At 35.5% G+C, this 26,508-nt stretch overlaps 1 protein-coding gene across 1 annotated transcript in view; it reads left to right on the top strand.

Moving 5' to 3' along the window:
- LOC102835261 (tyrosine-protein kinase Fer-like) overlaps window positions 1-26,508 on the top strand; it is a 579,105-nt gene that overhangs the window by 110,639 nt on the left and 441,958 nt on the right. The window contains exons 5-6 of the mRNA XM_006872259.1: window positions 2,689-2,788; window positions 18,495-18,678. Of these exons, the coding sequence (XP_006872321.1) occupies window positions 2,689-2,788; window positions 18,495-18,678 (284 nt within the window). The remainder of the gene's footprint in view (window positions 1-2,688; window positions 2,789-18,494; window positions 18,679-26,508) is intronic.

The raw sequence follows: 26,508 nt of genomic DNA, 5'->3' as shown, positions 1-26,508 counted from the left end.
GGAAAAGGATATCATGTTTGGTAAGGTGGTGGATCAGAGAAACAAAAGAAGACCCCCAGCAAGATGGATTGGCCAAGTGGCAGCGTCAGTGACTCAAGCATGGCAACCATTGTGAAGTTGGTACAGGACTGGACAGTGTATCATTCTGTTGAACGTAGGATTACTTTGTGTAGGCACCAAATTGATGGCACTTAGCAACAACGGTTCATTTTCTGAAGAAACTAGATCATTTGCTTTATAAAATTGTATTTTTCTTAGCTCGGATTCTGCTTTTAGAATCCTTTTCATATCAGGAGGTGTACGATATCTGCTTGTTTATCATTTGGTGATTTAAGAATTGATTATTAGGTTCAAGTGTTGTCAGTCTGGTTACTCCACATTACGAAAAGTTTTCTTATCTGCCTTTTACCTAATAGTTTACAAACTAGTGATTTTCGTTACTTAGATCCATTATTTTATTGAGTATTGTAATATGGTGTTTTATTATTATTATTGTTATTATTATGTAGTTGTTAGTTGGAATTCTTGCAGAGAGAATAATTTTCTTATATCAACTATTGATTGCACTAATAAATAGTTCATATAGGAAAGGTAAGATAAATGGTTGTGTTTTTAAATTTATTTGCTGTTTTTTTTTAATTGAAAATGTGCCATTATTTCAGAATGAGTTGATTCTGTAGCAATTTCAAAAGATAAACCAATGAGTTTTTATTTTTTATTTTTAAGGAATGTGCTTTGTACTCACTTGTATCATTTTTGTTGATTGATATTTTGTTTTTTTCACATTGTCATCATCTCTGATGAAAATGACAATCTTTAATACTGGTGATGCAGCATCTTAAAAACAAAGTGTCACTGTGGGTTAATGTGCTGGACTGCAAAGTCGGTTTGATCCGCAAGGTTGGTGATTCAAGCTCAACAGCTCCTCCTCTGAAACCCTATGCAAGGTCGCTATGGGTTGGAACCGAGCAACCTCTATTGTGTCTATGATTTTCTTACATAATATGCCCAGTGCCCCTTTTGCAAGTTTCCTTAACTGTAACTTTCTTAGTCTTGTTACAAGTACAATAGAAAGTTTTCAGACAACACCTACGACTTGTTTTTTTCCTTAACGTGGTATTTACTGTCATGTCTGCTACCTGACCAGAATGGATTGTAAGACACAACATCTTAAAAGAGATGTTACCATGCAACTGCCCCTCCCCCCCCCAAAAAAACCCCACATTTTAGAATTGGTGACATGACCATTCAAAATTGCTTTGCATAATTAAAATAAATAATTTGTGTACTGAGTTACAGAAAAGATTTCTATACACAGCATATTAATTGATTATCACTTATTTTTAGATGGAATTCTCGTATGGCATTGTAATGCAGGACTGCAGAGTCTGTTTGAACCACAACGTCCACTTTTCAAACTCAACAGTTGCTTCTCAGAAACCCTATACTGAGTTGCTATGAGTTGGAAGTGACTTGATGACACTTGACAACAAGAATACTTTTTAGATAGGGGCCTGGGGGCTCTGTAGGATAATCACTGGACTGCAAACCACAGGTCGGTGGTTTGAGCCCACTGTCCACTCCTTTGGAGAAAGTTGAAGCTTTCGGTTCCCACAAAAGATTTATCAACTTGTAAATCTTATGCAAAGGAGCTCTGGTAGCTTAGTGGTTAACGAATCGGACTGCGAACCGCAAGGTCAGCAGTTTGAAACTACCAGCTGCTCCGTGGGAGAAAGATGAGGCTTTTGCTTCTGTAAAGATTTATAGCCTCGGAAATCCTGTTCAGGGTTGCTATGGGTCGGAACCGACTTGATGGAACTTAATAACAACAACAACAAATCTTATGCAAGGTAGCTATGAGTCAGAACTGACTTGACATTTAACAACAATAAACTTTTAGATGATTTTTGTATTGCTTTTTTTTTTTTTTTTAACAAGTTTTTATTGTGAATTGAGTGATAGTTTACCTGGAAGAACATTGGTTTTACATTCATCCTGTCATATTTCGTTTCATTGCAATGATTACAATCCCCTCTGTGCATCAGCATTCAACAGTATTTGTTTCTCTTTCCTTTGTTTTTGGATGTACACAGAAACACTCAGGAATAAATAATTATTTAAACAACCAAAGGGCACATTTATACAAGCCTGCCTCCTGGCTACCAGCACACAGCCTTTCTCTTTCCATGAGTCTAGAGTCCTCAGCTGCTCTTTCTCTGCATCATCTCTGTTTCCATCTGTAGTGTTTCTGCTTCTCTGGATAGGGTCCCCCATTCCGCTCATGCTCTTCTTCCATGATGGTCCTGGGGTCCTCAGTTCCTGGAATGTTAGATTAACTACTCTCCCCTTTATGTTACAGAACTTCTACTTTATGGTTGTGACAATCGCAATTCATCATGATAACAATTACTCACTATTGAATCACAGGAATCTTACCCCAGCTATTTTCGCCAGACCCGTCTAGACAAGATGTGAACTTCGTTTTGATTTGCTCTTTTTAAGAAAAGATTATCTGTTTTCATTGGCTGTTGAATTTATTAGTGATTTAAAAACTAAGGTTTAGTTCATTTGTTTATCATTGTTTGTTAAAGAACAACGCTGACCTATAGGTAGTAAAATACCTACTAATTTTTCCTTAGACAATTTAGGTTTAAACATACGTTTTTCTGCATTTTGCTTCTTTGACAGGTTACAAAGACAGAACTGGAGAAATTAAAATCCAGCTATAGACAATTAATAAAAGAAATGAATTCTGCCAAAGAGAAATACAAAGAAGCTTTAGCTAAAGGTATGGCAAAAATTCTGAAAAATATTTCCTTTAGTGATTTCTGTTCTTTCTTTTTGAGAGTTGTCTATATGTTTAGTAGTAAGATGTTTCCATTTAGAGTAATAGATATATAAAAACTCAAATGAAATAGACTAATTATTGAGCTATTGCTTTGACTACTTTTTTGTTTTAAATGATTAAAGTATTTTTGAAAGTTCATACTATACAAAATTATTTAATACTTACAATATAAGGCAAGTTTTATTTTCCTCTCCAGCATCAAATTTACTTATTAATTAGTAATTACACTGATTGGTTGTTACAGAATAATTATTAATTACAAAGTAATAAGAAAAATTATGTTGTATTAGTTTAGAAAGCCCTTTTTTAGTCTCCCTTTTTACCTTAAAAAGCCTTTATACCCATAATATGATTTATAGAATTTTGCTGTCCACACTGCTTAATTTTATGTGTCTATATTGTCTTAAAATTTTCATGAGAACTCTTAGAAGTAAATGGTAAGAAAAGTATATTATTTATGGTTTAAACCTTTATTTTATGGTTTCTTATTATACATTTAAATGAAATTCTTTTTTTTTTTAAATGTTAGATTTTAGTAGAAATTAATCAGAGATTATAAACAGAGCTTTTGTTGTGTGCTGCTGTAATTTGGTGAACTTTTCTTAATGTTTAATGGGACAAAATAGTGTTCATTTTAAGATTTAAAAAGCTATTAGAGTATTTATTAATTTTTTTCTTATTAGGTAAATGCAAGCTTTGTTAGGAATGCCACTGTCCTTTGATTCTTTTGTTTACTTTTACCTTTACAACCACATTTTGGTTTGTCTTTTTTTTAAAGTTTTTATTTTGAATTGAGTGAAAGTTACAGTTTTACATTCAACAAATCATGTACTTTGTTTTGTTACAATGATTATAATCCCATCTATGTACCATCAGTTAACAGTATTTCTCTCTATTCATTTTAGCTTTTTTTTTTTTTATTTTAATACTCAGGCATATATAAAATTTACACCACCAAAGGGTACATTCTGAAAGTCTTCCTCCTGGCCGCCATTTCTTAGTCCTTCTTTTTCCATGGATGTAGATTCCTCAGCTGCTCCCTCTCTCCATGTCCCCATCTCTGCCTCCATGTCTGGTGTTGCTGCTTCTCTGGATAAGGTCCCGTATTCTGCTTGTGCTCTTCTCCCATGGTGGCCCTAGTATCCTCTGTTTCTGGACTGTAAGATTAACTACTCCCCCATTTTTGTTATAAAACTTTTGCCTTTACAGTTGTGACAGTCGCAATTAGTCATGGTAACAATTACTATTGAATCATAAGAATCTTATCTCCATCTCTTTTTACCAGACCCATCTAGACAAGATGAAAAGTATTCAGTGGAGGATATCTTCTATCTTCCCCCCCACATTCTTAAACTAAATTTCCTCTTGAAACCTTGTAAGGCAGTCACTTTGTGCCTTTATTGCCCCCTCATTTTAGGTAGCCAATGTCTAAGTTGCCTATCCCTATCTGCCCTGTGTATAGAAGGGATAGCATTGATACTTGATGTGAAGACTCCTTTCCTCTCTGTTGGTATTTAGAGCTACTACCTCCATGAGTTCCATGGGAGAAAGATGAGGGTTTCTGCTCCTGTAAAGATGTATAGTCTTGGAAACCCTTTTGCAGGGTCGGTGTGAGTCGGAACCGACTCCACATCACATAACCACCACCACCTCTGTGAGTGTAGGTCAAGTTCATCAAATTGTAGCAATTTGCTTTCGTTTCCTTTATCAAAATAGGTTTGTTTTTTTTTTTTTTTTTGATCTTATCAAATTCTGATTATCAATCCATCTTGGTTAGGTCAAATGGGTACTATTTGTAATTTTGGGTGTTTTTGTGCGTCTCTTCTCACTTCATATTGCTGGATGCTTCACTTTCATCTCTAGCCCTCTGTGGCTATGTCCTTGTCCATGGGCTCAGGAGTCCCTAGGTCTCACCATACTTTGGACCAGCCAGCCCTTCCTCATCTCTCGCTCATCTCCAGGTCAATGGAAGCCTATGGAACATGGTTGAACTCAGCCCATTTCTTTATTGCTGACTTTCCCCCTCTTCCAGTCACCGTTAGACCTGTGTGGTCACCAACAAGCTTACATGTTTGCTTATGTGTTCCCTTTAAGTTTCAGACTTAGAGGGGGGCTTTGTTTGTCTTTTACTTATGATATATTCACTTACTAATTTTTGATGGAAATGAACAGCTCCTACATTTGACTATATAATGCATAATGAAAATATCATTTTTGTTTTGTTTTGTTGTTGTTGTTATACCTACTAGTCAGTAAGTGATCCTGAAGACAATTCTTTCTCCTTTTATCCCACCCTTTTCCTCCTCCTCCTTTCCCCCCCTTTCATGTCTCTCTGTTCCTAGCTCTTCTTCTTTGCTTCTTCCTTTCTCCTTCTTTTCCCCTCCTTCTGCTGCTCTTTTTCTTCTTTTTCCCCTCATTCCCATACCAACATAACATCCCTACTTTCCTCTTTTGGAGGCCTGGTGCGACGCTGTTGGATAAGCAAGATCGGTTTGAACCATAAGGTTAGTGGTTCAAACTCATCATCTACTACTCCTTGGAAACGCTATACATGGTCGCTATTTGTCAAAACTGACTCCACGGTACCTAACAACAACAACACTTTCCTCTTTTAAGGAGCTCTGGTAGCACACACAGTGGCTAAGATTTTGTTTGCTAATGGAAAGGACTTTTGGTGGTTCAAATGCACTAGTCACTCTGTGGATCAATGCTCCTATAAAGATTACAGCTTTGAAACCTGATTATCTAGCTCTTTTACGCATTATCAGTTGTTGCTGTGAGTCAGAATCAAGTCCATGAGAATAGGTATTGGTATTGGTTTCTCCTTCTCCCTTTTTTCCTTTTTCGCCTCCACCAGCATTTACTTTATGATTCTACTTCTTGTAATGTTTCTATTTTTTTTGGAAGATGAACCCATGCTCGCAGTCTTATTATTTTTACTTATTTTTCCTGTACTTTGACCAACATCATGAGATTATACTGTCTTTATTAATTAAGAGATCTCCTTTTTTTTTTTTTTTTTAACTTATTGTGAAATGAGTGAAGGTTTACAGAGCAGGTCATCAATCAGTTTGATATCCAGAAAATCATATACTTTGTTTCATCTTGGTTGGAGCGCCTCAGTGTAACATAAGTCACCCTACTTTCTCCCTGTGTTTCTTCCTTTCTTTCTTCCTCTACACTTCTAAATTTTGTCCTTAGTTAAATGCTGTCCTTTTCAACCCTGGCAGTACCACACCTGGAGTCTAATGCTGTTGTTGTTAAGTGTTATCCATTTGGTTCTGACTCAGAGAGACCCTGTATAAAGTTTCCAAGGAGCAGGTAGTAGTAGGTTTGAATCGCTGACTTTGTGGTTAGTGGTTCAGTGCTTATCCTACAGAGCCAACATACTCTCTCAGGAGTTGAATATAGGCCAGTTAATTTGTAGAATGTGTCTTGATTGTGTTGCTGTGATGTTGGAAGCTATTCCATCAGTATTTTAAATACCAACAAGATCATCCATGTGGACAAGTTTCACTTGAGCTTCCAGAATACAACAGACTAGGAAGAAGGAGAGGCAGACTACTTCTGAGTGTTTAGCCACTGAAAACCTTATGACTAGCACTGGAACACTGTCAGCACCATAATATTAAGTATTGAAACATGATGAATAATACCAGAATCCTTTCAGATATAGTGTCAGAAGATGATCCCTTTAGGTTGGAAGGCACTCACGATCGGGGAAGAGCTGCCTCCTCATAGTAGAGTTGGCTGTGATGATCATGAATGGAGTTAAACTTTAGAGACCGTCTTTTGCTTATGGGGAACATATCAAAATGAAGAGAAATAGCTGTAACATCCATTAATAATTGAAACATAGAATGTACAAAGTATGAATCTAGGAAAATTGGAAGTTGTCAAAAATGAAATTGAATACATAAGTGCCATTATCCGCATTAGTAAGCTGAAATGAACTAGCATTTGACCATATTGAATCTGATAACCATATGGTTTACTATGCCACAAATGACAAAGTGAAATGGTGTTGTACTCATCATCAAAAAGAATATTTCAAGATTTATCTTGAAATATAATTCTGTCCTTGATAGAATAATATCCATATGCCTACAAATGAAACTTGTTAATACCACTAATAATCTAATTTACGTATCAACCACTAAAGCCTGTGATGATGAAATGGAAGAATTCTTCCAACTTCTTTATTTGATCAAATATGCAATCAATCTGTGTTAATAATTACTGGTGATTGGAATTCAAAGGTTAGAAACAAAGAGGAAGGATGAGTAGTTGGAAAATATGGCCTTAGGATATAAAGGATTGTACAGATCGCATGATAGAATTTGCAAGAACAATGACTTATTCATTGCAAATATCTTTTATAAACAACATAAAAGATGACTGTACATACGGACCGCTCCAGATGGCATTCACATAAATCAACTTGACTAAATCTGTCAGAAGAGACAGTGGAAAAGCTCCATATCATCAACAAAACCAGATCCGATGCAGACTGTGGTGGATCAGACTATCAGTTGTTCATATAAAAGTTCAGGCTGAAATTGAAGGACATTAAAACAAGTCTGTGAGAGTCAGAATTTCACTTTGAACATACCCCACCTTATTCTAGGTTTCATTTCACAAACAAACTTAATGCATTAGACACTGATCAAAGACCAGAAGAGTTGTGGGATGACATCAAGAATATCATATGGAAGAAAAGGGTGATTAAAAAGACAAGAAAGAAGGGAAATACCAAAATAGATTTCAGAAGAGATTCTGAAAGTTGCTCTCCAGTGCAGAGTTGCAAATGGAAGAAATGAAGTAAAAGAGTCCAAGAGAAAATTTCAAAGGGAAGCTTGAGAAGACAAAAATCAAGTTTTATGATGAAATGTGCAGGAATTATAAAACCAAAATGGAAGAACAAACTCAAAATTTTTCAAGCTGAAGGAACTGAAAAAAAAAAATTCATAGCTCGACGTGAAATATTGAAGGATTCATGGGCAAAATGAAATGACTCAATTTTACTTAACAACAACAACAATAAGCAAAATATTGAGTGATATAGAAAGCATTAAGAGAAGATGGAAGGAATGCACAGAGTCACTGTACCAAAAAGAAATAGATTATGTCCAACCATTTCAAGAAATAGCATATGTTCAAGAGCCAGTGGTATTGAAGAAAGAAGTCTAAGGTGCATTGAAGGCACTGACAAAAAACAAGGCTCTGGGAATTGATTACAAATTAAAATCTTTCAACAAACTGGTGCAGAGTTGGAGGCATCTCTGCAAATGTGAAAGATAGCTACCAGGCCAACTGATGAGAAGAGATCCATTTTACTGCCCATTCCAAAGAGAGGTAACCCAACGTACTGCGAAATTCATTGGACAGTATCATTAATATCATATGAGAGTAGAATTTTGCTAAAGATACTTCAAAAATGTCTGCAACAGTACATTGACAGGGAACTGCCAGAGGTGTAAGCCAAATTCAGACAGGGATCTAGAAAGAGGAATATCATTGTTGGTGTCAGATGGATCTTAGCTGAAAGCAGAGGTTACCAGAAACAAGTTTTCCTGTATTTTGTTGATTATGCAGAGACTTGTGCAGATAATATATTTTTTAAGTTTTTATTGTGAATTGAGTGAATTGAGTGATGGGAGAACATTGGTTTTACAATTATTGTTTCATTACAATGATTACAATCACCTTCGTGCATCGTCATTCAACAGTATTTGCTGCTATTCCCTCTGTTTTTTTTTTCTGGGATGTACACAAAAACTCTCAGGAATATATAATCATTTACACAATCAAAGGGCACATTCTGCAAGCCTGCCTCCTGTCCGCAAGCACACAGCCTTTCTCTTTGCATGAATCTATAGTTCTCAGCTGCTCTATCTCTCCATGTTCTCATCTCTGCCTCTATCTCTGGTATTAGGGTCCCACATTCTACATGGAGACTTTTGACTGTGAGAATCATGACAGGCTATGGACAACATTTTGGATAAGTATTCCAGAACAATTGTGCTTATGAAGAACCTGCACATAGAGCAAGAAGCAGCCAGTCATTCAAATAGAGCCAGGGGACACTGAATGGATTAAAATTAGGAGAGGTGTGTGACAGGCTTGTATTCTTTCAATATACTTATTCTATATATGTATACTGAGCAAATAATATTAGAAGCTGGTTTATATGAAGAAGAACTTGGCATCAGGATTGTAGGCTCATTAACAACCTACAATATGCAGATGATACAACTTTGCTTGCTGAAAGCAAAGAGGACTTTAAAAACTCATCGATGAAGATCAATGTCCGTTGCCTTCAGTAATGGGTTGAACCTTACTATAAAGAAAACAAAAATTCTCACCACTGATCAATAAATAACATCATGATAAATGGAGAAATTATTGAAGTTTTCAAATACTTCATTTTGCTTAGGTCCACTATCAACATTCATGGAAGCAGCAGTCAGGAAATGAAATGATGTATTAAGCAAATTTGTTGCACAAGACCTCTTTATGATGTTTAAGAGCAAATAGTCAGTTTGAGAACTAAAGTGCACCTGACCGAAGCTTGTTATGTTAAGTAGCCTTATATATATGTGAAAATTGGACAGCGAATAGGGAAGACCAAGGAAGAATAAATGCATTTGAGTTATGGTGTTGGAGAAGAATATTAAAAGTACCATGGACCTCTAGAAGAATGTAAATCTGTGTTGGAAAAAGTACAGCCAGAATACTCCTTAGAATCCAGTATGATGAGCCTTTATCTATCATACTTTGGACATATTATGAGGAGGGACCAGTTCTTGGAGAAGAAAGACTCCCAATGAGATAGATTGGCACAGTGGCAGCAGCAGTGGGTTCAAGCTTCCCCAGGATTGTGAGGATGGTGCAGTCCTTCATTCTGTGCCTAAGGTTACTTTGCTTCGAACTCTACTTGATGGCATCTAACAACACAAGAACAACTTTTTACAAGATTATCATAGAAGGGATTTTTTATTCTTTGTACATTATGTCAGGAGGTATGTTGTGTCAGTTCGTTTTATTTCTGGATGTTAATCATTTAGTTGTAGTGTTTTTTGCACATTTGTATACTGTAAAACTATGATTTTACTTTTCTTTTTAGTTAATAAGTACCTTGTACTTGAAATCCAGGAACTATGTACATATCATGTTACTTTTCAAACTTTGTCCCACTATTAATGGTTATGGAGTCCTGTTGTGGTCTATAGGATTAGCACTGGACTGCTAACTCCCAATTCAGCGGTTCAGATCTATCAGCCGATCCTTGGAAACCTTACACAGGGTCACTGTGAGTTGGAACTGACTTGACGGCACTTAACATTGACAACATTTATGGTTCTTTGCTGAATATAGCCAAATGGTAATTTTTAATTTCATCATTCATTTTTACATTATTTACTTTTTAATGTTAGGAAGCACTTCCCTCATTCCTATTTTTTTGCTGGCTCTTATTTCTGATACAATTTTTTCTTCTAATTTTCTTTTTTTTTTTTTACATTTTGTGTCAGTTAAAAAAAATTGTGTTTGTAAGTTTTTGTTTTTGTTTTTAATATTTCAAATGCTTGTTTGAATAAGTGTGCTTCACTGTAGAGTGTTGTGTTATTACCCTTTTTTTGTTTTCCTTTATTAGGGGGAAGATTTGTTTCCAACTGAATTGGTTGGATTTTCATTTACTATTTCATTTTTTATACTAATTTTATGTAGATGAAGGTTGTGTACATTTCTATAGGTTGGACTGGTGACTTGGTGTACTTTTCAAGATTAGCAGTTTTGCCATCCTCTTTTGTCAGTGTACTAACATATGACTTCCTCAATGCTTGTCTCTTTTAGAGGAGGAGTGGTGGGAGGAAATTACCTAAAGGTCTGTTGTAATGGTTAAAGCAGCTCTGCTGCTAAGCAGCAGGTCAGTAGTTGGAAATTACCAGCTGCTTCATGGGAGAAAAACATGGCAGTGTGCCTTCATAAAGATTTACAGCACTGGAAACCTTATGGGCAATTCTGCTTTGTGTTACTAGGAGTGGAAGTCGACTTGACAGCAGTGGCTTTGGGTCATATCTTTGCCAGGCACTGACTTCCTTTTGTCCAGACTACCTTTTTAAGGATTCTCATATTGCAAAATAATTTTGGTAGATAGAACATAGTGCTTTCCTCTGGAGCAAACAGTGGGTTAGTTCATTGTCCAGTATAATTAAGATAATGTTTCCCTCTGGGGAAAGGTCAGACAGGCAAACAAACAAAATTTGTTTATCTGATCTGAGAGTTCCTGGCCTGTAATGCACCCAAACCCCATGTATAGGTGTTTTGCTGGAATTTGGGCCCATGGAGCCAATGCACATGGCTTTGTTATTGTGAATAGTACATTGCTCTTTATCTCTGGTCTGGAAGTCTGCTGTCTTCTGCTAGCATCCAAGACACTATGTCAGGCTAACTTGTTAGTAGGGTAAAATCTTACAGCAGGCATAGCTCTTGATAAGGACTTTATGCGACTTTTGAATTTCTAAAGAAAATTTTTTCCTGTTTTATTTTTCAGGATGCTAAGTTTTCTCCTCAGGCTTTTTTCCCTTCATGGTTTCCAAAGTTCCTTTATCTTAACTACCTTCTCTATCTAAAGTATTTTATTTAAAAAATAACACAAAAGACTGCTCTCTTGTCTTTTATATGCACTTTTAAGTCCTTTTCCTACAGTCAGTATAAATACAGTAAAACAAGTAAAATCTAGAACCTGTGCAAGGCAGAAATTTTATAGTGCTGTGATCTACGACTGTATTTTTTTCAATATTTTCATCTGTAGGATGGAGTTCTTTCTGATGATAGTTTTAGATCAATCTCAAGACTTGTTTCTAGCACTTGTCTTCTCTCCCTAGTGTATTCTTACTCCTCCTACCCTTTACTCCCCAAATAGCCCTAGGTCTCCCTGAGGTTTACAGAGGAAAGGTGAGAGATCATTTGCAGATATTTGTTTATCAGTTAACTAGTTGTCAAGTCAAACCATGAGCCCAGTTTTGACTGGTGGAGACCCCACAGAGTAGAATTGTACACTGTGTGGTTTTCAATGGCTAATTTTTTTTGGAAATAGATAGTCAAGCCTTTTTTCTGAGGTGCTTCTGCCTTTCTGCCTATTAGTTATGTTGAAGGTGAGAATTACACTGTTTTCTTTTTTGGGGTTCTTTATTATACTTTTAGATGATATATAAGAAATGCAGAATTTTACTGTTACCATTATCCCAGATGCCCAGAATTCTTCTATTCATGGTTTCCTTACATTATATACTTGATCATGATGTATTATTCAGTTTTACAATGATTAAGAATGTGGGTCAATTGAATTTGTCTTTGTATACAAGGAAATGATTGCACATAGATTAGAAGGCTTGGTGTTTTAAGGTACTCTGAAATCTGTCAGAACTGGAACCCATTGGGAATGCCTTGTTTTTCTGGGACTTGCAAGTTTTCCTATTTTGACAGGTTGCAGCCTTAGCATTTTTCTCTTGCTTGTTTTAGTGGAAAATATTTGCATTTTCTTTTGCTGACAAAGTCTCTGCTTTTTGCTTGTTTCACTGTATTTATATTGGATTTTAAGAAAAACTCTCTAAATTCTGAGATACCAGAATCACATAATCCTTCCAAACTTATTTTAGTTCATTCACCAATACAGTACATTTAATAATGTTCAGGTATTATTTTTTTGTTCAATTATTAAATGATCTTGTGCCAGGGAATTTATTAAAAGTAGTAACCTAGGGATACACCTGTTATATTTTTAGAATAATTATAGGAGCATCTGATCAAAAAGGTTTTTCTAGTTCTTCAAATTCCATACTTTATTCAGCCTTTGCTATTAATTATACATGTTGAAAATTTCTGCCATTTGATCTTTATCACAATCCAATTAATTAGAAAGGGTAGATAATTTAACTCCCACGATTAAACATTAGAAGCTAAATTTAGATTAAATCACTTGCTTTTGGGGTTTCAAAGGAAAAGCAGAGATCAAAATTGACTTCAACAGTTTTCTGTATGAAAGGCATTTCATTCATTGTTCCTGCACGTTGTAGTTGAATTTAACTTCCATGTGAAAAAATGTATGCCTAGTGCTCCTATATTTTCTTATTCATTATGCTTTGGATTGAAATAATAGAGAAATAAGTAAAAATCATCAAGTTGGAGAGGAATTTTTTGGAAAAAAAGTAAAATGTTAAGTGTGTAGCATATTTACTTAAACAAATGCTAGCTGAGTTCACTTGCCTGAGCTTTATTATCAGAAAATAATCACTTCTTACCGGCAAGCTTTCCACCATAATGTCTAACCATTGCTAAACACTTTAGAAGTTTATCATAAAAAATACTTGACTTTCTAAACTGGCTAATGAGTAATCTAGCTTGTCTCTTGTAAATGTCACACTTCCATAATTGAGTTTTGCTAGCTTCGTAACATTGTTTATGGCATGACATGTGTGTACGCTCTGTTATTACAAACATTAAACAGATTTGTCAACAAGTGGTGGCAAAAGATTTATAATTCAATCTCTTTGTGAATTTCATTATAGAAAGGATGAAAAATTGTATGTTTTCCTCCCTGGTAATTGACATGTAGACCAGTTTGATGCCCTGCTTCAATGCTTCTTGTCATTAAACGAAGCATACTGCAACAGAGATACAATTCTGTGTCTGTCAGTAAAAATTTAGTCATTCTGTATACTTCAAATTAATTTTAAGCTCAAATGTAGTTATTTAAAAGCTAAGAAAAATATTACACCTGTTTGAAGGTATTCTGAACCAAAAAGCTATGGTTAATTAATTATGGTTAATTTAATTAATAAGAATCTTATTAATTAAAGGAGTTTTTAAAGTTGGAATTGCAGCTTTGGTTTTCACATGGCATTACCATTTCTGGGATTTACTTACGTAGTCTCTGTTGTTATTGTTGTTAAGTGTCATCAAGTCAGTTCTGACTCATATAGCGACCTTGTGTAGAGTTGTGAGGAGAGGCTGATGGGCTTGAACTGCTAATCTTGTGGTTCGCAGTCCAGTGCTTGTCCTACAGCGCCACACCAAGTATTACAGTCTCTATTGTACCACAAATATTTATTCAAACAAAACAGGAAAACTATACCTACCATAGAATCTCTTCCTAAATCATGGTAACTGAAGACGTGTTTGAAGCTCTTTGTTCATATTTAGAAGGGAGGAAACAATGGAAAGAGATTGAGATAGATAGGTATGTAGATAGATAGCTGCATAGAAGCACACCCTGCATCCAAATACATGAGGTACAGTTGAAATAAAACAAAACAAACCCAAAAAGTAGACATACCCTGAAATTCAGTTTAAATCTCAAGTTTTCTTTCCCCATTATCTTTTTTTTTAAATTAAAGCTTATATTGTGAATTTTATTGTGAAGGTTTATAGAGCAGATCATTAGTTTTATATTCATCAAACCATTGCAATGATTACAATCCCCACCGTGCACCATCAGCTAACAGTATTTACCTTTATTACCGTTAATTTTTTTTCTTTTTTTTTACTGTACACATTCCACATTGAAACTATATATTCATTTAAATGTTCAAAGAGCACATTTTACATTTTGAAAGGCACACTGCCTTTCTCAGTCCATGGGCCTATAGTCCATGTTGTTGCTGCTGCTTTTCTGGTTAGGGTCCCTGGCTCCTCTCATGCTCTTCCATCTTGATGGTCCTAGGGTCCTCTGTTCCTAAAATGAAGGATTAAGTGCTTACCTCTGAAATGACAGATTAACTACTCACCCCTTTTAGTTAACACCTCTTCTACATTTACAGTTGTGACAATCACAGTTGTGATAACAGTTACTCACAATTTAATCATAAAATCCTATCCCCATCATCACCAGACCCATCTGGACAAGAGGAAAACTATTCTGTGGGGATTCTACCTTACTCCCCTTATCTGACATTAAGCCCCCGCATGAAAGCTTGTAAGCCAGGCATTTTCGTGCCTTTATAGTTAGTCCCCATTTTTGATAGTGGAAGTTTTAAGTTGTGTATCCCTATCAACCCAATGTACTGAGGAGGCAAGCTTGATCCTTGGTTTGAGAATCCTTCCCTTGTGGTTGGAATTTTAGGCAACTTCATCCATAAGCAAAGGTCCAGTTCATCAAATTGTAGCAATTTATGCTTGTTCCCTGTATCAGACTTCTATATCTTCATTTGATAGTGTTCTGGTCAGCGAGCCATCCAAGCTAGGTCACATGGGTACTATCTGCAAGTTTTATAATTCTCCCATGTGTTCCCCCCCACTTCAGATCAGCTGGCCACTTCACTCTTAACTCTAGCCCCCAGTGGTTAGATCAGGTTCCTTGGGTTTGGGAGTTCACATGTTCCCTGAACTTCAAACCAGCCAGCCTTTCCTCCTCTTTCTCTCATCTCCAGGTCATTGGGGGGTCTATGGAACATGGCCAAACTCATCCCATGTCTTCATGGTTGCATTTTTTTTTCTCTTTAAAAAAAAAAAAATATTGTCACTATAAATTATTTTAATATACTGTATTCTGCCTTGGTTTTTTCAAAGTCACTTAACATTTTTCTAAAGTGTTAATGGTCATTAGTAAATTTTTTATAAGTAGATTTTGATTATAATAGTTTTCAACTTCTTTGACATCCACTGTATCATAAAGAGAAAATATTTCTGGGAAAATCCATAATTTCCTAATCTTAATGTAGGTTATAAAATATTAGTAAGTTAAGCCTTGTGTATTTAGTGAATCATTCTTCACCAGCTAGAAAGACAGATGGGTAGTGTGCAGTTTTTAAAAATCTGTGTAAATAGGGGGACAGATGGGTATTTTAAATGTCTCCATGAAAATGTTTATGTGGAACACTTGACTCCTGAAGTTTTATTAAAAAATTTAAAAAATACAACAAAAAACCCTAAGGAATTAGTTAGGAATAATAGACTACATCTAAAGATATTGTTTAAAGCTATACAAAACATGGGATTCACTGAATTTACCAGTTATACCTTTGAACGGACAATACAAGGCCAAGCAAAAAATTAGTACTACATAGATTGGAATACAGACATGAACAGGTTTATTTCAAACAAAATGTGTTTAAACACGTCTTTGTGATCATTGGATGGCCTAGACAATAATACACTCATATTAGTCTCTTTGTTTTAGCTGTTAAGTGCCATCGAGTTGGTTCCAACCCATTGATACCCTGTCTAGGGTTTCTGAGGAGCAGTTGGTGAGCTTGAACTACCAACCTAGCGGTTCAAACTGACTTCGCAGTCCAATGCATTAATCCACAGTGCCACCCACACCAGGACTTTTTAAGGGTGCCTTAAAAACAAAAATTTCCAGTCAAAACAGTGATATCCAAGCATATCTGCTGGGTAGGTTAAATTAAAGGCAGAGATGTTAGCTCAGAAGTTATGGCAATTATGTTTTGGGATTCCAAAGGGGTAATCTTCATAGATTTTCTCCAAGGACACAGGACAATCACAGGGGCTTATTATGAAGAATTAATGCATCCTGATTGCATATTATTATGTCAGTTACATATTTAAATATTTGTATGATTATGTATTGGGTCATGATTTAAAATATATTATTCTTTGGTGGTAGTGATGGTAGTTGTGTGCTGTTGAGTCGGTTTTGAGACTATAAATTTTTATGGGAGCAGAAAGCCTCATCTTTGTCCTGCGGAGTGGTTGGTATATTAGAGCTGCTGACGTTACAGTATCAACCTATAGATTATGGGAAAAAACCACTTCTTTTGTGGATAAGGTTTTTCTTTTTCCGATCCCTTTGTCAGACCTAAATTAATATAATTACTCACCTCCTTCCAGGTTACCACTGTGAGGCTAACTTCCAGAACTTCAACACTGAGAAGGATTAGAAAGATTAAGTTAACAAATCTGTGACTTTGTACATAGATAATTTAGGGCAACATTTTTGGAGCAACTTGGACAGTTATTAATACCTCTGGTAGCATAGTGGTTATGAGTTGGGATGCCAGCCTCAAGGTCAGCAGTTCGAAACTACCAGTGGTTCCAGGGGAGAAAGATGAGGTGTTCTGCTCCCATAAAGGTTTACAGCCTCGGCAACCCTATACAGGATCACTATGAGTCAGAACCGACTCCATAGCACAGCATTACCACCATATGCAGAATTAGCTAGTAGACTATGGTTAAAGAATTATAGTGTATAAAATATTTGTATACAGTTCTGTAGGAGCAGTAAATGATAGTAAATGTCTTTGGAAACAATAGGATTTGTTGGTAGTAGGACATACCAGTCTATTGGAAAGGTTTGTGTTCGTTTCTGCCCTTGGCGTACTTCATGTGTCTCAGAATAAGTGCCCCAATTTTTAAGGTCTCTTTTCTTCATGATGTTGCCGCTGAATATTCTGTATTGTCTTTATTGACATCTCCAACACAGATCTCAAAACTTTACATTATTTAACTTTTTTGTTTTCATGGTTTTACATGTTCACTGTTGTTTGAACTTGGTATAATTTCCTTGAAGATGAGAATGACCTTATATGTCAATTTGTTTTTACTGTACATTAACTTATATTTACCATTTAGTGTTATAAAACTATGAAGCGCCAACCACTCTTCCCTTTTCTATTGAGTTTAATAATCCTAACAGGTATGAGGTTTATTAGGGATGTTAACAAGATGAGAAAATGCTCAGGGCATAGTTGTTACAGTTAGCTGCTGCTGAATGCCCACAGGACACACTGTGTCCTAAGCCTGAGTCCGAGAGCACTCAGTTCTAGCTCTGTGGATCAACAAATCTCCTTCATTTCAATGCTCTACTCTGCAGACAAGCCCAAAGTCAGTCAGCTGTACTTGCGCTGTGTGCTGGGAAGTCCACTGCTCTGTTTTGTGCACTGGTTGTTGGTTCTGCTGCTGCTGCTCCTCCTCTGGTATCACAACTTTCTGTCCCTGTGCTGAGGAGATCCAATGTATAGGGTTCTTGGGGTCCAAAGGATGTGCTCCATTCCTGACTCTTCTTTGATGGTATTGAGACCCCCCGCCTCCTCCTTCTGATATGGCTTATTTTAAAACCACCCTAGAGTTTCAGGTTTTTACAATTATAATTAACTCTTTTATCATCCACAGCTGAATCATGTCATCCAATCAGTATTTCCTCCCACCTTCTTATCAGGAAAAGAGTTGTTTGGTGGGAGTTACAAAGATAAGAAGGAACTCTGGTAGTGTGGCGGTTACAGATCGGGCTGTTAACCTCAAGGTCGGCAGTTTGAAACTACCAGCTGTTCCATGGAAGAAAGATGAGGCTTTCTGCTCTCATAAAGATTTACAGCCTCGGAAATCCTGTACTATGAGTCAGAACCGACTCCACGCACATAACCACCACCACAAAGATGAGACTAGAAGAGGCATACGATATAATTCACTACATCAGAATTGTACTCCATGATTCCTTTATCTTAGCCCCTTCTTAGTATTGAATTACTGGCAAATCACCATTACTTTTCATAGAGTTGATCACATAGTATATGTTCAACTCTCTGTTGATTATTTATGAAATATATGAAGTAATTATAAGATAGTGGTAACCCACATTGTGAAAATTTTTTTTTTCTTATCTCTTTTCTTTCTTCAAATTTTTTAGGGAAGGAAATTGAAAAGGCCAAGGAACGTTATGACAAGGCTACAATGAAGCTTCATATTTTGCATAATCAATATGTATTGGCATTGAAAGGGGCAAAGCTTCATCAGAATCAGTATTATGACACCACACTTCCTCTGCTCCTGGACTCCTTACAAAAGATGCAGGAAGAAATGATAAAAGCATTGTAAGATAAATTTTCTATTTTTTAATAAAATGATTTCAACATTGTTTTCTGTTCTGTTTAAGGTTTTGCATAAAAGTTGTTTGTATTTCATAAGTTTTGTTATTGACAACCCAACAGGCATTCCAGACCTGTCTTACCGTGATTCTTGATTTTCACTCTGGTATCCTCTTAGTTTGTGCTCATCTTCGAAACCTCCTAGAGAAACTTAAGAAGGCAGTTCTTTAATTTTTGTTTTGCTCCAGGTTGCTGGACATTTAAGTGGAAAAAAAAAAAAATCATTAGCTAACAAATGTTAAGAATTATCTGCTTGCAAGAATTGTACAGTTAAATTTTAAACACTTCAGACATTGCCAAGTAAATACTTTGTTTGAAGGTTCATTTTCCAGCATTGTATTTTGTTTTTCTTGTATGAGATTAAAATCAACAGATAATCATTGAAGTTTGACTATATGCAGAACACACTGCCTTGTTTCTTTGGGATATAGAGAGAGCAGGCCAGGTTTTGCCTTCAAGAGCCAACAGTCTCGTTGGATCACAAAATCAATGCAAGCATATTTATCACAGTCATCTATATAAGAAGACAGAAAAAAAATTAAGCCATATTTAGGTGGACTTCATCATTTTCAGTGTTTTCTAAAGAACTTTTCTGCCACTGAAAAGGAAGTTTAGAGGATTCTTCAGTGTAAGAATTGCTGCAGGCTAGGACTAAGATAGGGAAGAGTGAAAGGAAATGTGGCAGGAGTGAAAAAGAAAGATATGGTTGATTAACTCCCAGTTGGGTATAAAATTCACAAATACACAGTGAATTAGGAGAGAAGGAACTTGGGGCTGTAAGTACAGATTCTTATTATCTAGTTAATTTATCTTTAATTATGTAAGTTTAGCAACTGAGCTCCTATGTTTAGAATATTCTGAAATATGGCAGTAAATGAACTTTAAAGACGATTATGAGCATTTTTCAGGTTATGATTTAAGAGGAAGCTTGAAAATGAATAGTATGCAGGTGCCAAAATAACTATTAAAATTAAAATGTCAATTTCTAAAACAAACAAACGAAACCTTCCATTTATACAATGTTTTCTACTTTATGAAACTCTTTCATTTACATTTGCTCATTATGAACAAATCCAAGTAAGGAATTAGGAATAGTAAATCCTGAGGAATTAGGAAGAGCAGGTTATTATTATCTAGCTTATTTCTGGTACAAACATGGAAGGACTAGTCCAAGATCACAAAGTTAAGAGGTGACAGATCTGGGACTTGGAGTGAGGTGTTCTGATCAACCCAGCTTGCTTTCCAGAAGAGAGTTGTTCAATAGAAAGATTTCTATTAAACTTTTAAATTTAAACACCAGCCCTTGACTTTCAAGAATTTTTTTTCTGCTTTATCTATTTTTATGAAAATATGCTTTGTCATTCATGTAATTATATGTATTATAAATACATGATCAAATATAAGGAAAAAACATGTAAGAATAGACTTAACTCTCTAACTTTTAAACTGAAAGTTTGTTTTTGTTTGGAACCAGTAAAAACTTTGTGATTTGTGACAGTGCTTTTACTTCTTCAAATATGATTCAAAAGTATAGTGTAAATATAACAACAGTGTAGATTATTTAGAATACCCATATTTTATGGACCACATAACATAATTAAAAATTTTATAATAATTTAATAAGGAGCTCTGAATAGTCCTGGTGTGGCACTGTAGGATGAACATTGAACTAGTAACCACAAGATTGGCTGTTCAAATCCACCAGCCGATCCTCAGGAACCCTACAGGTTTGCTGTGAGTCAGAACTGACTTGAATGCACTTAACAGCAACAATAACAAGGAGTCCTGGTGGTGCAGTGGTTAAGTGCTTGACTGCTCACTGAAAGCCTGGTGATTTGAGCCATCCGTTCTGGGAGAAGATGTGGCAGTCTGCTTCCATCAAGTTTACAGCCTCTGAAACTCTATGGGTTTAGTCTACTCTGTCATATATGGTTGTTTTGAGTTGGAACTGATTTGACAGTGATAGATTTTTTAAAATAGTTGTATTGGAAAAGTACAAAGAAATAGGGATAATTAATCTTAATAATGCATTTTATTTAAGCCAATTGTTTAATGGAGGTTTTCAAAATGAAATCCTTTTTTTTTTTTGGAAAGGAAAATATCTACTCATATTTATTATAGCTACTACCAATTTCAGGATATTTTTGATATTAATGATCTGGTCAAATTTTATTTTTTACATGTTTTTATTTTGAATTTATGGAAGATAAGTAGTAATATATAATCCTTTATTTTGTTGACTTTTATGATTAAATTTTAAAGTCATTTTAAGGAATAGTATATATTGAGTTACAGAAGTAAATTATTCAGAATGAAATTGGCTGCATAGATAGATTTCAGTAAGATATAAATATACCAAGGATGGTCTGAAAGGTCCCTAGAAGAATGATAAAATTCAGATCAGTGAAAATGAACTTCATCATTCTTCTAGGTACTTTTCAGACATGTTTCTTGATTTATTAAAACTAGTATAAAAGTTTCAGATTGAGTTTTTCAGACTGTCCTTGGTAGAGCTGTATCTCCACTGAATATGGTTTGCCTTCTAGGTGTTCCATGGAGGAATGTGCATATATGTATTAGGATGGTATACACATATGAGATGTTAGGGAAGGATGGGTAGGGTTTTTATGGTTCCTTTGTAGCCTGGTACCTTTAAAAGCCATCAGGTAGGCCAGAGGATTCCCCTTTTATAAGTAGCAATTTCTTTGTCGTCATTTACTATAAATGTTTAGAATTATCAACGCTAATAACTTTTAGATGGAAGGAATACACAGAGTTACTGTATCAAAAAGAATTGGTTGATGTTAAACCATTTCAAGAGGTAGCATATGATTAAGAGCCCATGGTATTGATGGAAGAAGTCCAAGCTGCACTTAAGGAAGGCATTGACTAAAAACAAGGTTCCAGGAAATGATGGAATATAAATTGCAATCTATCCATAAACTGATGCAGTACTGGAGGCTCTCACTCATCTATGCCAAGAAATTTGCAAGACAGCTACCTGACCAACCATTTGGAAAAAAATCTGTGTTTATGCCCATTTCAAAGAAAGGTGACCCAACAGAATGTAGAAATAATTGAACACTGTTGTTGATATCATATGCAAGCAAAATTTTGTTGAGGATAATTTAAAAATGGTTGCAACTGTATGTCGACAAGGGAGCAACAGAAATTTAAGCCAGATTCAAAAGAGGACGTGGGAGGAGAAGATATTGTGGACAACAGTTGATTTTGGATGAAAACAGAGAATTCCAGAAAGATGTTCACTTGTGCTTTATTTATTTGTTTATATTAAATTTAAATTTAATTTAAATATAAAGTAACAGACACATGTATTATTATCTTAGGTAAGGATTCTCTAATCATGAACACAGAATATGAAAATCATAAGGGAAAATGTTAATAGACTGTAAAACATTAAATGGTATTTCCTCTACTTTTAAGAACACATAGATAGAATTTAAAAGACAGGCATAAGAAAAAAATACAACATATTTAAGAAAAAAATACTTTTTAAAATAAAGGAGAGTTCTTACAAAGCATTAATAAAATTATCAAAATCAATTATCAATTGATCAATGTAAATTTTAAACAATGCATATTAGAACTACAAATAATGAATATATGAAAAATATTTATCTTACTAGGAATCAAACATTCAAAATATAAAAACAAAAGTACATTATCAACTAAAAAATTATAAACCTTAAAAACAATATTTCCCAGATGGGTGAAGGTGATGAAAAAGACATTTGCATGCTGCTGATAGAGGTGAAAAGTTTACTTGTGCTTTATAGACTATGCAAAGTCATTCAGCTCTGTAGATTATAAAAAACTGTGGATAACATTGTAAAGAATGAGACTAACAGAATGCTTAATTGTGCTTAAGAAGAACCTGTCCATGGGCCAAGAGACAGTTGTTCAACTAGAACAAAGGAATGCTGAATGGTTGAAAATAATGAAGTGCATGTGTCAGGGTAATATACTTTTACCACACTTATTCTATCTGCATGCTGAGTAAATAGTCCAAGAAGATAAATTATATGAAGAACAAGACATCAGAATTATAGAAGGACAAAATCTGCGATATGGAGTTGAAAAAACCTTGCTTGCCGGAAATGAAGAGGACTTGAAATACTTATTGAAGAAGCTCAAAAGTTACAGCCTTCCATAAAGATTGTATCTCAGTGTAAAGAAAATAAAAATCCTCAGAACTGGACCAATAAATAACATTATGATAAATTGAAAAAAAAGATTGACGTTTTCAAAAGCCTCATTTTGCTTGGATTCAAAATCAACGTTTATGGAAGCAGTAATCAAGAAATCAAATGACTTACTACATTAGACAAATCTGCTGCCAAAGACCTCTTTAAAGTGTTAAGAAGCAAAGATGTTGGACAATGAATAAGGAAGACTGCAGAAGAATCAATGCATTTAAATTATGGTGTTAGGAGTATTGAAAGTAGCATGGACTACCAGAACAACAAATCTGTCTTGGAAGTAGTACATTTAGAACACTCCTTAGAAGCACGGATGGTGAGACTTTATCTCTTGTATTTTGGACATGTTGTCAGGAAGGATCAATTCCTAGAGAAGAACATTATGTTTGGTAAGGTAGAGGGTCAGCAAAATTAGGAAGACTGCCAATGAGATGGATTTTGATAGTGGCAGCAACAGTGGCACTTAAGAGCAATAATGATGACTTTTACCAAGTGTTAATATGCTACAGCAGGAAACCTGGAGAAATAGACTATTAGTAGCATTTATTTTAACACTGTAGGTACTTTAAAGTTCCTATGTTTATCCCAGGAGCACTGCTGACTGAAAGCTGGTCATTTGAACTCACCAAGTGCTCCGTGAGAGAAAGATGAGGCAGACTGGCTCTGTAAAGATTTACAGCTTTGGAGACTCTGTGGAGGAATTCTACTCTGTCCTCCAGGATCACTATGAGTTGAAATAGACTTGATAGCAATGGGGTTGGTTTTATGCTTCTCCCTTACTCTATTTAATGTATTATTATTTTTTTATTATGCAATAAGGATGATTTTTATATAACATATATAAATTATGCTGTTTCATGTTCCTCTTTGTATATTCTTAAACTGGGAAACCTGATTGATATGAAGCTATTTTACATCCTAATGGTTTTATGTTGGCTTCTTTATGTGAACACTTAATTATTTGAATATATTTGATTTTAATTAATTATTGATCCATCAGACATGTTATCTATAACACTTTTGAGCCACTTATCAATGAGAGTATCTTTGTGACTGCAGTGTTTTGAAAATACTCAATAACACAAGTAATAATTGATTCTTATTGGTATAGATAGTTCTTTTCCCACTTCCTAGTTTATTTCTCTTAATAATTATGACAAAGTAGAACTATCCCATAGTTTCCATACCTGTAAATCTTTCTAGAAGCAGACTGCTACATCTTTCTCCTAGAGAGCAGCTGATCTTAGGTCAGCACTAAATTAGTTTACCACCAGTGCTCTTCTTATAACGAATGAATGGCAAGTATAATTTATTATATATATTATGTAATCCTATATTTAGATTCTAATTTACAGATTTACTAATAAAGTCATGAGGACTTTTTCGTTTCCTACAGGTAGACAGTAGTTAAATATCGTACTTTAGCTACCATGCTCTACCATACCACTGAGGAAACCAAGCCAAATCCGTGCCCGTTGGGTAGATTCCAACTCATAGTGACCCTATATAGGACAGACTATAACTGTCCCATGGGGTTTCCAAGGCTGCAGTCTTCACAGAGGAGTCCTGGTGGCATAGTGGTTAAGCACTGGGCTGTTAACTGAAAGAGCTGTAGTTTGAATCATCAACCACACCATGGGAGAAAGATGTGGCATTTGTTTCCATAACAAGTCCAACATTAGAAACACTACAGGACATTTCTACTCTGACTTATAGGGTCACTATGACTTGAAATTAAGGAACTCTGGTATCCTAGTGGTTACGAGTCGGGCTCCCAACCACAAGGTCAGCAGTTCGAAACTATCAGAGGTTCCACTGGAGAAAGATGAGGCATTCTGCTCCCATAAAGATTTGCAGCCTTGGAAACCTTGTGCAGGGTTACTATGAGTCAGAACTGACTCCACGGTACTTAACAACAACAACAATGACTTGAAATTAGCTGGATGGCAACTTTTTTGGAGGGGAGGGGTGGGTGAGGAAGATTTAATCTTTACAGAAAGAGACTGCTGTATCTCTCTTCTGTGGCGTAACTGGTGGGTTTGAACCACTGATTTTTTGATAAGCAGTCAGGCACTTTAATCACTGAACCAGTCCTGACTTCTGAGTAGTCTTGTTTAGTCGTTGAGTCAGTTCTGACTCATAGAGACCCTGTATAGGATTTTCGAAGAATGGCTGGTTGGTTTGAACTACCGACCTTGTGGTTCACAGTTCAGTGCTTATCCTACAGGACCACACTGTTGTATAATATAATGTTAGAGCTTTTTATTGTATTAGAAATATTCATTTCTGTGAAACTTTTCAAGTTATGCTACAAAATGCATCTTCTATTTTAATGATTATTAAAGAGAAAAGGCTTTATAAAAAATCTAATACTTGATCACCTGTTACCCTGGTATTAGTTAATCCTATTAATAAATGGTTTCCTATTGATAAATTTAAGGAGCTCTGGTAGTATAGTGGTTATGAATCAGGCTGCGAACCGCAAGGTCATCAGTTTGAAACTACCAGCTGTTCCGCGGGAGAAAGATGAGACTTTCTGCTCCCGTAAAGACTTACAGCCTCAAACCCTGTACAGGGTTGCTATGAGTCGGAACCAACTCCATGGCACATAACAACTACAACATTGATAAATTTGCATCCTGAAAGGTCTTGCTGGTGCTGTACCAGATTTAGTATGGCTAGCTATCCTTGCATAATATTATTCCATTTATATACAAACATTTCAGATCAGAAAGTTCCCCAATATTTCTTTGATGCTAATGACTCTGAGAACCTCTGAAGTTAGATAAAATTTGTATTTGGTCCGTTTCAGTCTCTGCTTATCTGTCATTTGCTTTTCTGTATGTAAAAACATAAACTTATATGAAGGGACTTCAAAAAATTCATGGAAAAATGGAATTGAAAGATAATGGAATTTTCCCACAAACTTTTTGAAGCCCCCTTGTATATCATGTATGTTGTTGTTTTCAGGTGTTTTCCAGTTGGTTCTGACTCTGCCCAACAGAATGAAACCCTGCCTGGTCCTGTGCCATCCTCACAATTGTTAGGTTTGAACTCCTTGTTACTGCCATTATGTTAGTTCATCTCACTGCAGGGTTGGGGGACAGTGGGGGAAGGGGGGCTTTCCTTTTTTTTTTTTTGGCTGGACTTTACCAAGTACAATGTCCTTATCCAGGGATTGGAACCTCCTTAAAACATGTCCAAAGTGTAAGAGACAAAGTCTCCCTATCCTGAGCTTCTAAGGATCATTCTGGCTGTACGTCCTCCAAGACAGATTTGTTTTTCTATCAGTCCATGATACTTTGAATATACTTTGCCAATACCACATTTCAATGCATTAAGTCTTCCTTATTCACTGTCAAAGGTTCACATGCATATGAAGTGATTGAAAATACATTGACTTGAGTCAGGCACACCTTAGTCCTCAAAGTGATATTTTTGCTCTTTAACACATGAAAAGAGGTCTTGTGTAGCAGATTTGCATAATGCAATAAGTAGTTTGATTTCTTGACTTTTGCTTCCATGAGTGTTGATGGTAGATTCTAGCAAAATGAAG

The sequence above is a fragment of the Chrysochloris asiatica genome, unplaced genomic scaffold (assembly GCF_000296735.1).
Source record: "Chrysochloris asiatica unplaced genomic scaffold, ChrAsi1.0 scaffold00189, whole genome shotgun sequence".
Lineage (NCBI taxonomy): Eukaryota > Metazoa > Chordata > Mammalia > Afrosoricida > Chrysochloridae > Chrysochloris > Chrysochloris asiatica.
Note: the sequence above shows the minus strand (reverse complement) of the source record. Positions and strands in the feature narration are given on the sequence as shown.